This window comes from Saprolegnia parasitica (assembly GCF_000151545.1).
Source record: "Saprolegnia parasitica CBS 223.65 unplaced genomic scaffold supercont2.15, whole genome shotgun sequence".
NCBI classification, from domain to species: domain Eukaryota; phylum Oomycota; class Saprolegniomycetes; order Saprolegniales; family Saprolegniaceae; genus Saprolegnia; species Saprolegnia parasitica.
The window spans coordinates 361,680-371,529 of NW_012156409.1; the positions used below are offsets into that span (position 1 = coordinate 361,680).

The 9,850-nt window shown below is 61.0% G+C and overlaps 4 protein-coding genes across 4 annotated transcripts; 1 reads left to right on the top strand and 3 right to left on the bottom strand.

Moving 5' to 3' along the window:
* The first annotated feature begins 315 nt into the window (after positions 1 to 315).
* Positions 316 to 3,342, top strand: SPRG_05276 (hypothetical protein). Its single transcript, XM_012343876.1, has 3 exons — positions 316 to 696; positions 746 to 816; positions 877 to 3,342. Exons 1-3 carry the CDS (start codon positions 355 to 357, stop codon positions 3,293 to 3,295), a joined length of 2,832 nt encoding a protein of 943 aa, XP_012199266.1. The 5' UTR covers positions 316 to 354; the 3' UTR covers positions 3,296 to 3,342.
* SPRG_05277 (hypothetical protein) lies at positions 3,300 to 5,061 on the bottom strand. The gene is made up of 10 exons (XM_012343877.1): positions 5,030 to 5,061; positions 4,953 to 4,983; positions 4,778 to 4,906; positions 4,655 to 4,731; positions 4,530 to 4,613; positions 4,197 to 4,487; positions 4,102 to 4,144; positions 3,786 to 4,048; positions 3,548 to 3,737; positions 3,300 to 3,487 (listed from the first exon to the last, which is right to left on the bottom strand). Exons 1-10 carry the CDS (start codon positions 5,046 to 5,048, stop codon positions 3,331 to 3,333), a joined length of 1,284 nt encoding a protein of 427 aa, XP_012199267.1. The 5' UTR covers positions 5,049 to 5,061; the 3' UTR covers positions 3,300 to 3,330.
* Positions 5,062 to 5,148: 87 nt separating this feature from the next.
* Positions 5,149 to 5,723, bottom strand: SPRG_05278 (hypothetical protein; the record flags this gene model as incomplete). Its single annotated transcript, XM_012343878.1, has 2 exons — positions 5,211 to 5,723; positions 5,149 to 5,167 (listed from the first exon to the last, which is right to left on the bottom strand). Exons 1-2 carry the CDS (start codon positions 5,678 to 5,680, stop codon positions 5,149 to 5,151), a joined length of 489 nt encoding a protein of 162 aa, XP_012199268.1. The 5' UTR covers positions 5,681 to 5,723.
* A 114-nt stretch (positions 5,724 to 5,837) lies between these two features.
* On the bottom strand, positions 5,838 to 8,926 carry SPRG_05279 (hypothetical protein; the record flags this gene model as incomplete). The annotated part of the gene is made up of 2 exons (XM_012343879.1): positions 5,838 to 8,042; positions 8,066 to 8,926. 2 exons carry the CDS (start codon positions 8,924 to 8,926, stop codon positions 5,871 to 5,873), a joined length of 3,033 nt encoding a protein of 1,010 aa, XP_012199269.1. The 3' UTR covers positions 5,838 to 5,870.
* Between the last annotated feature and the right edge of the window lie 924 nt (positions 8,927 to 9,850).

The following is a 9,850-nucleotide window of genomic DNA, read 5'->3' on the forward strand; positions in this document are numbered from 1 at the left end:
CGAGGCCGCTGCAATCCGCAAGTGGCGCGGATGTGACGGGAAGCTAGCGCGGCTCAGCTGATCCCCCTCTTCTGCTTCTCCCCTTCTTCGTCTCCGAGGCGCCAACCCAAGAAACGTGTTACAAACCGCGATTTGATTGGCCAAAAAGGCGTCTTGGATGAAGGATGCGCCAATCAGCGCGCGTGGCGAGCTTCTCTCGCGCGAGCCACGATCGACGTAGATGCGCGACCACTAGGAGTTTGTATACTCGGGAACGCGAATAAAATTGCCAGCCAACGCGATTGCCAGTGGTTACGCCAAGTGGTCATTTCCGGTCCGGCGGCGCTCCTCTGATACGACCGACGACCGACCATCATGCAGCCCTCTCCCATGCACCCCGTGCTCTACGAGAAGTACCAGCCGCAAGGCAGCATGGCGCCCACGGAGCTCGTGAACGCGGGCGCAAGCCAAGACGTGCTCGTCGTCACCTGCAAGGGTGGCGCGCGGCTCCTCGTCTCCAAGAAGGAGCTCGACGCGCTCAAGCTCTTCTTGCCCAAGTACGAAGACATTGACATGCGCCGCCTCGTCAACACGCTGCCGTTGCTGCTGCAAGAGATGGAGACGTCGGCCAAGTCGCCGGCCAAGGCGCCGCTTGCCAAGGCCAAGCCGCAACTGTCGCGCACGTCCAGCAGCGCGTCCATGTACAACGACACCGCGGTAGGCGATTCCATGTGCCAATCGCCATGCCTCATACACACAACGCTAGGCCAAGGACGCGGAAGCGCGCATCCACGAGCTCGAAGCGCAGCTCGCCGCCGAAAAGATGAACGTTGAACGGTATCGTCAACCGTCCGTATTCTGCCCTGCCTCTAACGTCTGAATTCGGTGGTTTTGTAGGTTTGCCTATGACAACCTCACGCTGAAAGAGACGGTGCTGCGGAAAGATCGCGCCGAGCACGAGTCGAGCGTCGCGACCAAGGAGCTGCATGCTCGCCTCGACGACTCGAAGAAGGCGACGGAAGATCTCCACACGCACCTGCTCGAAACGACGTCGAGCTTGAAGAGCGACCACGCCAAGGCCACGGACGCGCTCCTCGCCGACCACGACGCCAAGCTGGCGTCCATCATTGCGTCGCACAACGATGCCGCCGCGGCCCTCTCGGCCAAGCACGCGCAGGAGACGGAGAGCCTCCACGCCAAGTATACGGCCGACATTGATGACCTCAACGCCAAGCTCAAGGCGCTCATGGTCGTCGTCAGCGACAAGGATGCATCGATTGCGGCCCAGAACGCGACGATCGCCAGTCTCACGACCGACCTCGCGACAACAACGGCGACTCTCGAGGCGACCAAGGCCTCGCTCATGGCGACGACGGCCGACCTCCAAACGGTCCGCGACGAATTTGCGTCGCAGGGCGCGCACTTGACGGCGGTCGAGGCCGACAAGAAGGCCAAGGAGGACGACATTGAGGCGCTCACGGCGCAGCTGGCGACCGTCGAGGCCAAAGCCAATGGCCTGTACGACCACACGCAGGGCCTCGTGGCCGAGCTCGCAGACATGCGCAACGAGCTCACGACCGAGGTGCAGGACATGGAGCAGTACATGACGAACGCGATGGAGAGCGTCATGACCGAGTCCCAGAACCGCGAGACGGTTCTGTACGACCACCTCCAGCGCGAGACGCTCGAGCGCAAGCGCATGACGGAAAAGTACCACGAAGTGTCGGGCAAGATCCGCGTCTTTTGCCGCATCCGCCCGCTCAAGGTCGCGACCAACGAAGAGAGTGCGTACATGTACCCGAAGCCGCAGACGCTTCTCGTCGCGTCGCAGCGCAAGGAGTTTGTCTTTGACCAGATTTACGGCCCCGAAAGCACGCAAGAAGACGTGTACGAGCACATTGATCCGCTCGTGGGCTCGGTCATGGACGGCTACAACGCGTGCGTGCTCGCGTACGGCCAGACAGGCGCCGGCAAGACGTACTCGATGGTCGGTGAGCCGCGCGCGCCGGGCATCATCCCGCGCGCGCTGCAGCAGTTGTTTGAGATGAGCACGGCGCGCCAGCTGCTGTACGACGACCGGATCTCGATCAGCATGCAGGAGATTTACAACGACCAGCCGCGCGATTTGCTCTCCAAGGACATTTTGACGGCGAAGGACTCGCTCGAGACGCGCCCCGTGTCGTCGTGGGAAGAAGTCCAGCTCGTGCTCGACGAAGGCCACAAGAACCGGTCGGTGGCCTCGACCAAGATGAACATTGAGAGCTCGCGGTCGCACGCGATCATTTTCGTGTACGTCCAGAGCGCCAGCCGCCAAACGCTCGAGAAGAAGAACAGCACGCTCTGCCTCGTGGATCTCGCGGGCTCGGAGCGCATTTCGCGCACGCAGGTGACTGGCGACCGGCTCAAGGAAGCGCAGCACATCAACAAGTCGCTCTCGACGCTCGGCGACGTCGTCCACGCGCTCCAGCACAAGGCCAAGCACGTGCCGTACCGCAACTCGAAGCTGACATTTACGCTGCGCGACATGCTCTCGGGCGGCGCCAAGGCGCTCATGATGCTGCAAGTGAGCCCCGACGTGGCCGACGTCGGCGAGAGCCTCTGCTCGCTGCAGTTTGGCGCGCGCGTGAGCCAGGTCGAGCTCGGCGCGGCCAAGCAGACGAGTGTCGAGTCGGGCGAGCTCCTCTCGATGAAGGACGAACTCGCTAAGCAAAAGGGCGAGAGCGAGAAGGAACTGACGCGCCTCCGCGCCGAGATTGAGCAGCTCCGGGACGAACTCGAGACGCGCTCCAACAGCTTCCAGACGACGATGACGGCTGCGTCCAACCTCAGCAGCAAGGCGTCCAACCAATCGGGCGACGACGAGCCGAACGAGCCGGCGGACGAGGACTGGAAGCGCCTCAACACGGACAGCGAGCCCGAGCCCGAGGTCAAGAAGCGCGCGCCGCGTGCGTCGATTGGATCGACGTCGTCGCGCCTCTCGAGCGTCAGTAGCAAGTCGGCGCGCAGCACATCGACGACGACCCCCGTCGTGCCCAAGCCCACAACGACGCGCTCGACCTTGAGCCGCCGCCTGAGTTTGCCGGTCAAGCCGACGACGGCGTCGGTGACGGCGCCGACTGCTGCGTCGGTGGCCGCTGCGGTTCCCGTGGTGCGCGCCAAGGCGCTGAGCACGGTCACGCGCCCGAGCCGGCACTCGATTGGCCCCGGCGAAACTGTGTCGGTCCGCGCCAAAATGACGGCGGCGTCCCGGACGACGGCGACTGCCAAGACTGCGACCAAGGCCGCGGCCACGTCCTCGCCCCGCAAGTGGGTGTAGGGTCCTAGTACTTAGTTGATAATATATTGCCTTGTTTAAGATCGTCCTATTGGTTTTGATGCCAACGCAGGTTGCTTGGGTATTGCCGACGACCGGTACAGCACGTCGGCCATGCTTGAACGCGTCGCGCTCGGTGGGCTGCAAGTGTTCGCACTCGGACTCGCATGCGTCGGCGCCTGGACTTCACCCAGTCTACAGTGGACGATGTAGTGAGCCCACTGAGAAGAAGGATACCGCTGGACGTAGAATTACTTGTGCGGGCTCCCGGCCTCGCTCGGCGGCGGCAAAATGCGCGCGACGACCGGCGACCGCGCATCGAGGGTCGCGCGCATGTTGAGCCGGGGGCTGTACGGTCCGTGGGCGCTCGGTCCGTGCATGGGTTTGGCCGGCGCGTGGCCGTAGACCTCCATGCGCGTCGCGTTGCGCTTCTGAAACTCGAGCTCTAGATACATATATGGGAAGGGCTCTTCCACGTGCGAGGTTCTGGTACCTTGGGTCGTCCGCGCCGCAACTTCGGTGCGGTGCGCGGCGTTGATGCGGTCGCGGATCGTCTGCGCGATGCGCAAGTTGGTGTCGACGCGCGCTTTCGTGCTGTCGACGCGCGCCACGATCGAGTTGACGCCAACCATTTGGATGAACGCGCCGTAGCGCTCGTTCGTGCTCGCGGTCACGAAGCGGAGGCTCTCGGTCGCCTCGGCCGCGGCGCCAAAGCGCGTCGGCGGCTTGGCCTCGACCGGCTCGACGCGCAAGTGCCTATGAACCCACAGCATCGCCAACATTGCAAGACGACGAGACGAGAGGCGGACCCGCGGCCGTTGATGTTGAACGACTCGCCACGGAACGCGTAACCTAGAGATGGATCACTATGAGACATGTCAACGATACCGAAGGGGTAGGGGACCGAGCTCCTCCTCGATCGTGTGCCAGTGCTCGGGCGCATGGAGGACCTTGACGATCGCGCACACAAAGTAGTAGACGCACTCGAAGAAGACCTCGTCTTCCTTTTGGCGCTCAAAGTTGCTGCAGTGCAACACGATGCGCGAGTAGCTCGTCGCGAGGCGGCTCAGCGTCTCGGCGTGCAGCTGAGTTGCGCGCGAGCGCACCTCGGGCATCGCGTTCTTCTCGAGGATCTTGAGCGCCACGATCGAGTCCACGTGGTCCATGGCCGCGCGCACAAAGAGCACGGTAATGTCTACGTATTTCGTCGTGTCTTGTTCGGGAAGTTGGGACGCACCCGCGTTGTAAAAGTCGGTAAATTTGAGCGGGATTTTTAAAACACCGAGGGTGCGCTGGCGCTCCATCTCGAGGTAGACGTCCTCTGCGCGAATGAGAGCACGCGTTCAGTCGAAGCGAGACTACCCATGAGCTGCTTGATGTCGGGCGGGCCTTTCTGGGCCATATGGAGGTAGTGGCTCGTCTTGATCCCGCGCGACGGCCTACACTCGGCATGGTCGCCGTGGTCGATGAATGCAGCGGCCGTACATGCTCTTGATACCGCCTTTGGCGGTGACCACCGAGCCTTGGCGACCGAAGAGCGGCAGCGCCCTGGCGGCGCTATCGTGCCGTCGGACGCTGTCCTTGAAGCTGCCCGATCGGCCTGTCAACCCTTTTCTACGCACCATCATGCAGTCAGATGCAAGCGATGCCGTCTGCGTACATAGGCGCGGCAGAAGAGGTCCCATCTCCTCCTAATGGACACGATCGCATCAAGACGGTAAGCGGTGGCTGGCGCACCGAGCCTCGACGATGGCATCGACCAAGCGACCTATTTTTGGCCTGATGGACGACAAGACGTTATGATGGTGGCGAGCCTCTGCATTGCATGCATGTGCTTCGGAAGCCCATGCGTCGAGTCAACGCCGGAGGATGGTGCTACAAGTCTTATGGCGATTTAGATACGAGTACATGCTAGTACTGGCCGTGGGCGACGCGCCATGCCCGGTACTCGTCGAGCCCTTCGTGCGACCCGCCCATTTGATGCAGCCACATGACTTCTACGTGGTCGTGCTTGATGTAGTCGAGCGGGTTTCGCCGGCGCTGCCGCTGTGCGAGAAGCGTGTGCATGTCGGGCAGGAGGTGCATCGGGATCTTCTTCAATCCGTCGTCATCGAGCGGCTGAAGCAGCTCATCAAGCGACGCGTCAATGGCTACGTGCGCCCGATCGGCCTCGGTGAACGTCATCCCTCTCGCGCCATGGCGCTTCTTGCCGTCCGGGGTCAAGCTCGGAGGGCGGGGCACTCGGAGCTTGCCGCTCGCCGGCGGCTCCCGGCGCTTCGCGCGCTCGAGGGCTGCGACGCGGCTCTTCCATGTGCTCGGCGTCTTCTTGAGCTTCTCGTACTGGCATGGTCGGTGCTTTGGGAGGTCCTTGAAGTCGAGGGCGAGCATGACCGCGATCTTGTGTGTGTGCGACACCGCTTCTTTGCTATGTTTTATTCCACATACTTTCTTCAAGTGATTCGGCGCTATTTTAATATCAGCCGCGCTGTCTGTGTTCACGCCATTTGGGATACTCTTCAACGCTTGAAATCCAAGATATGCAACCAAACCTGGCGTGTTTTTAGATAGAGACGATGCATTAGATGCGCCATTCGGCGCCCTCGCGCGCTTCGTCCTCGTCCGTGATGAAGGGCAGATGGATCGACTTGATCATGACTTCGCCGCAGAAGATGCACTCGGAGGCGATAATCTCGTCGAGCTTTTGCTGCACCAATTCGCGCTCGTTGGTGTTGGTCTTGAGCGCGGTGATCGCGTCTGCGCTGTTCTTGTCGCTCGAGAAGACGTTGGCGACGCGCTGGAACGTCGACTGCTGCGGCTCGAGCGAGAGCTCCTGGAGCTTTTGCATGAGCTGCTTGACGGTCTGGCGCTGGAAGCTGTTGAGGTGCTTGGTCATTTCTTGGCGCAAGGCCGCGGCGTGGAAGGCGTGGCCACACGGGAAGAGGTAGAATTCCTTGCTAAGAATGTTGTCGCCCGTGAGGTCGCAGCGCTGGTTGCCGTAAATGTTGGCCGACCGCTTCCGCAATTGCTGCATATCGGCGCGAATGAGCTCGGCCGACTCGGTGTACTCGCGCATCTCGGCCTTGAGCTGCTCGATGCGGTCGTTGTAGACCTGCAGCGACTCGCAAATCTCCTTCTTGAAGTCGTTGATGACGACAAAGTCGGGGAAGAAGGGCAGAATGTCCTCAATCTGCAGCATCTCGCTCTCGTTGAGGATGCCCATGGCCTCCTTGATGTCGCCGCCCGCGTCAATCGTATGCTTGGCGATAAGCGTCCACAACGTCTTCTTCAGATCCGCGTCGTCCGGCATGTTGGCCATCTCTTTGGCAATCTGGACGTCGACCTGCAATGCCTTCTCGACCGCTTCTTGGTAGAGCCCCATGGCCGAGTAAATGTAAATGCACGCGCGGTTCTTCTCGTGCTGCGCGCAGAGACGCAGCGCGAACGCCGGATCAAAGAGCTGGGACCCGGTCGACTTGCTCAGAAAGTTGATCAGGAGACGCTCGTCCGGGTGCTTGGCGAGGAGGAAGACGAGGTAGTTGTGGATCGTCTCGTCGCGGTTGCCTTGCTTGATGACAAACTTGAGAAAGTCGATTGCGAGCTCGAGCACCGACCGGCGGTTCACGTGCTCGTCCTTCTGGTGCACATGGCGCACGATGCTTGGGATGAGACGCGACGGGTCGAGCGTCTCGGCGGCCTTCCAGACCTCAAAGAGCTCCTTCGCTTTGTGCACGATGAGCTCGGGCGAGTACTTGTAGTAGAGCTCTTCGACTTTTTGCGTTGGCGCGCCTTTGAGGAGCTCGATGGCCGCGCCATACTCGCCGCGGTGAATGTGGTACGTCACGACCTTCTCGTAGTCTTCGATCAAGCTCGCATAAAAGACGAGCTCGTCCGCGCGGCCGTGGGATGCAATCAAGTTGAAGGTCGTCGCCGGATCCAAATGGCCCTTGTGGTCTTGGAGAAACTGCTTGAACTCAAAGAGGAGGTTTGCGTGCACGTCAATGTCCTTCTCTGCGACCGAGAGGCCGTTGAATTTGTCCAGATAGAGCTCGACGAGCCAGGAGCAGAGCACGGTCGCTTGCGTCTTGTCCTCGCTGCTCGTTTGCCCGAGCTTCGTGAGCAAGAACGCGTGCAGGGCATCCGTGGCCTGGACCTCCATGAAGCGCAGCGCGACCTCTTCAAACGACCGCGACGATTTGGCGTACAAGACCGCCGCGCGATCAAACTCTTCCCGGTCAAAGCACGCGTCTGCCTGCGCGGTCCAGACCTTCTGGCGCTGCACAATGTCGTGGCACGCGGCGAGCGCGCGGGCAAAGTCGCGTTCGAGGTCGTCCGTCGACTTGGCAAAGACGTCGTGAGTCGCTTTCGCAAGGTACAAGCTCCAAATGTGGCGATCTTCGTTGGTCACGAGCACTTGGAGGATCCGGCGCTCCGAGTGAATCCAGAGCGTGTTGAGCGTCGGGTCGTACGCGATGCCGTTGATGCTGCCGACGCGCGCGTCAAAGAGCTCTTCGAGGACGACGAGCCCGTTGAGCTTGCAGAGCACTTGGACGTACTTGGAGTAGAGCAGCACGACGTGGTACTCGGTCGTCGCGATCGCGACCGGCGAACTCGTCGGCTTGTCGGACGACGACGGTGGGAACGTGAGCATGTCGACGTTGGTCCAAATGTTGTCGATCGAGCTGCGCGCGCCAAAGCCGAGGTCGCCGTGGTACACGCCTTCGCCGGTGAGGATCGCAAAGCACTTGGCGCGCTCGCGCTCGTGCTTGGCAAGACCGAGAGCTGCGCCGTGTTGATGTCGCCCATGATCTCGTTGAAGCGAAGCGCGTCGGTCGACATGTAGGCGCCAAAGAGACCTTCAAAGGTCGGGCCGCCAAGGAACTGGTACATGCGCGTGGGCCGCCGACCCGACCCTGACGTCGTCATGATGACGTAGAGCTGTGTCTGGTTGACGTGCTCGAACTCGAGACCTGCGATCGCGCCCTGCTGCGTGATTGCGTACACGCGGTTGAACTTTTTCTCCTTGCCGTCAAATTCGGCTTCGTAAATGTAGCCGACGTCCGTACCGATGAGAATCGACTCTGTTGTCGCGGGCGACCCAAGCTGGCGGTCCCACGCGACGCACGTGAAGCGGCCTTGGGCCTTCGTGAGCTTCCGCGGCCGGTTCGTGGACGAGTGCAGGTACCAGTTGGTGCCATTCTCGAGCGAAATAAGCACGTGGCCACCACTCGGGTCGATGTAGATCGAGATGACTGCGACCTTTGGTTCGATCGTGATCTCTTCGACCGCGTTGGGTGTCGCGTCCGTCGCGTCGGCAGTGCAGCGCAAGATGGAGCCTTCCGCAGACCCGATCGCCATGACGTTGTTGCCAATGCTAAAGCAGCGTGGCGTGAAGCCCTTGCGGCGGCTGACCTTGAGACCGTGCTCGCGGAGCTCGAACATGGTCGACTGCTTGCCGCCGACGCCGGCGCGGGCTGGCGCCTGGAGGCGGATGGGCTCGTCGTCGTCCGAGCTGGCCGCGGCCGCGGCGACGTTCATGTAGGGAGACGTGTAGTCCGCGCGGGCTGCGGCGACGCGCGTCGAGTTGTCGCGGCCCGACTGCTCCTCGTGCCAATCGGCAAACAAGTCGGACGACATGGCGAGGGAGAAAGATGAGCTTGTGACGGCAGTATAGCGCTATACTTGGGTTTCGTATATGTATACAATGTCAAAAGACATCGCTTTCATACAAATACATAGTGTACACGTTAAAATGACGGCTAAACCCAGGATCGCGCGTTTTATTTCCACAAGGAAGGGTAAACGCGGTGGAGCAGCCAGCAGGACTTCAACCCAGACCTTGACAAAGTTATCGACGCATGAACAGGGAAGCATGGCACGAACGGCGTGACAATGGCTCCATTCAGAGCAGCTACGCACATGCGAGTGGCAACTCCTGGAATATGATCCTTGGTTACACTGTTTACCGCACGTGGCGTCCCAGGAGCGCTTCTTACGTTAAAGGCAGATAACGTGGGTTGCTTCTGCCATTGTCCTCGCCTTGTGCTGCTTGAAACCTTCACGCGCCATAGCCTTCGAGGGCTGAGGCATGGCTTGCTGACTGGAAGCTCGCCTTTGTCGTGTAAAGGGCAGTGTGTCGATTCTACCATATCGAGCTTGGATTAGCATCCTGCATGGCATTTCCCATTCATTTATCAAGGGACCAGGCAAGATGACTCTCTACAGCGCAACATACCACCAGGACAAGAAGGCCCGTCGCGTCGCGGTGCTCGAAGCCCAACTCCGCATCTCGCACCCGTTCCGCCTGCCTACCACCACCAAGTCGGTGGCCAAGACGACAGCCAAAGGGGCGACCAAGCCAGCTACACGCTCTACCACTGCCACTGCGGTGCGCTCTGCGCCTTGCGCTAGCAACACGCCGATCGCATCGGATTTGGCACGCGACCACACGATGGAGATCGAACGTCTGCAAGCCGAGCACGAAGCTGCTTTGGCTGCCATGACGGAGAAGCTGCATGCTGCCCACGACCACGTGCTGGAGCTTGCGCACCGCGTCCTTCG

Bases quoted from the DNA above. Each gene is read 5' to 3' on its own strand.
- SPRG_05276 (XM_012343876.1), top strand. From the start codon at position 355: ATGCAGCCCTCTCCCATGCACCCCGTGCTCTACGAGAAGTACCAGCCG. The intron at 697-745 runs GTAGGCGATTCC...ACACAACGCTAG, and splicing joins CCATGTACAACGACACCGCG to GCCAAGGACGCGGAAGCGCG. The intron at 817-876 runs GTATCGTCAACC...GTGGTTTTGTAG, and splicing joins GAAAAGATGAACGTTGAACG to GTTTGCCTATGACAACCTCA.
- SPRG_05277 (XM_012343877.1), bottom strand. The intron at 4,488-4,529 runs GTGCGTCCCAAC...CGAAATACGTAG, and splicing joins TACCGACTTTTACAACGCGG to ACATTACCGTGCTCTTTGTG. The intron at 3,738-3,785 runs GTACCAGAACCT...ATATGTATCTAG, and splicing joins TGCGGCGCGGACGACCCAAG to AGCTCGAGTTTCAGAAGCGC.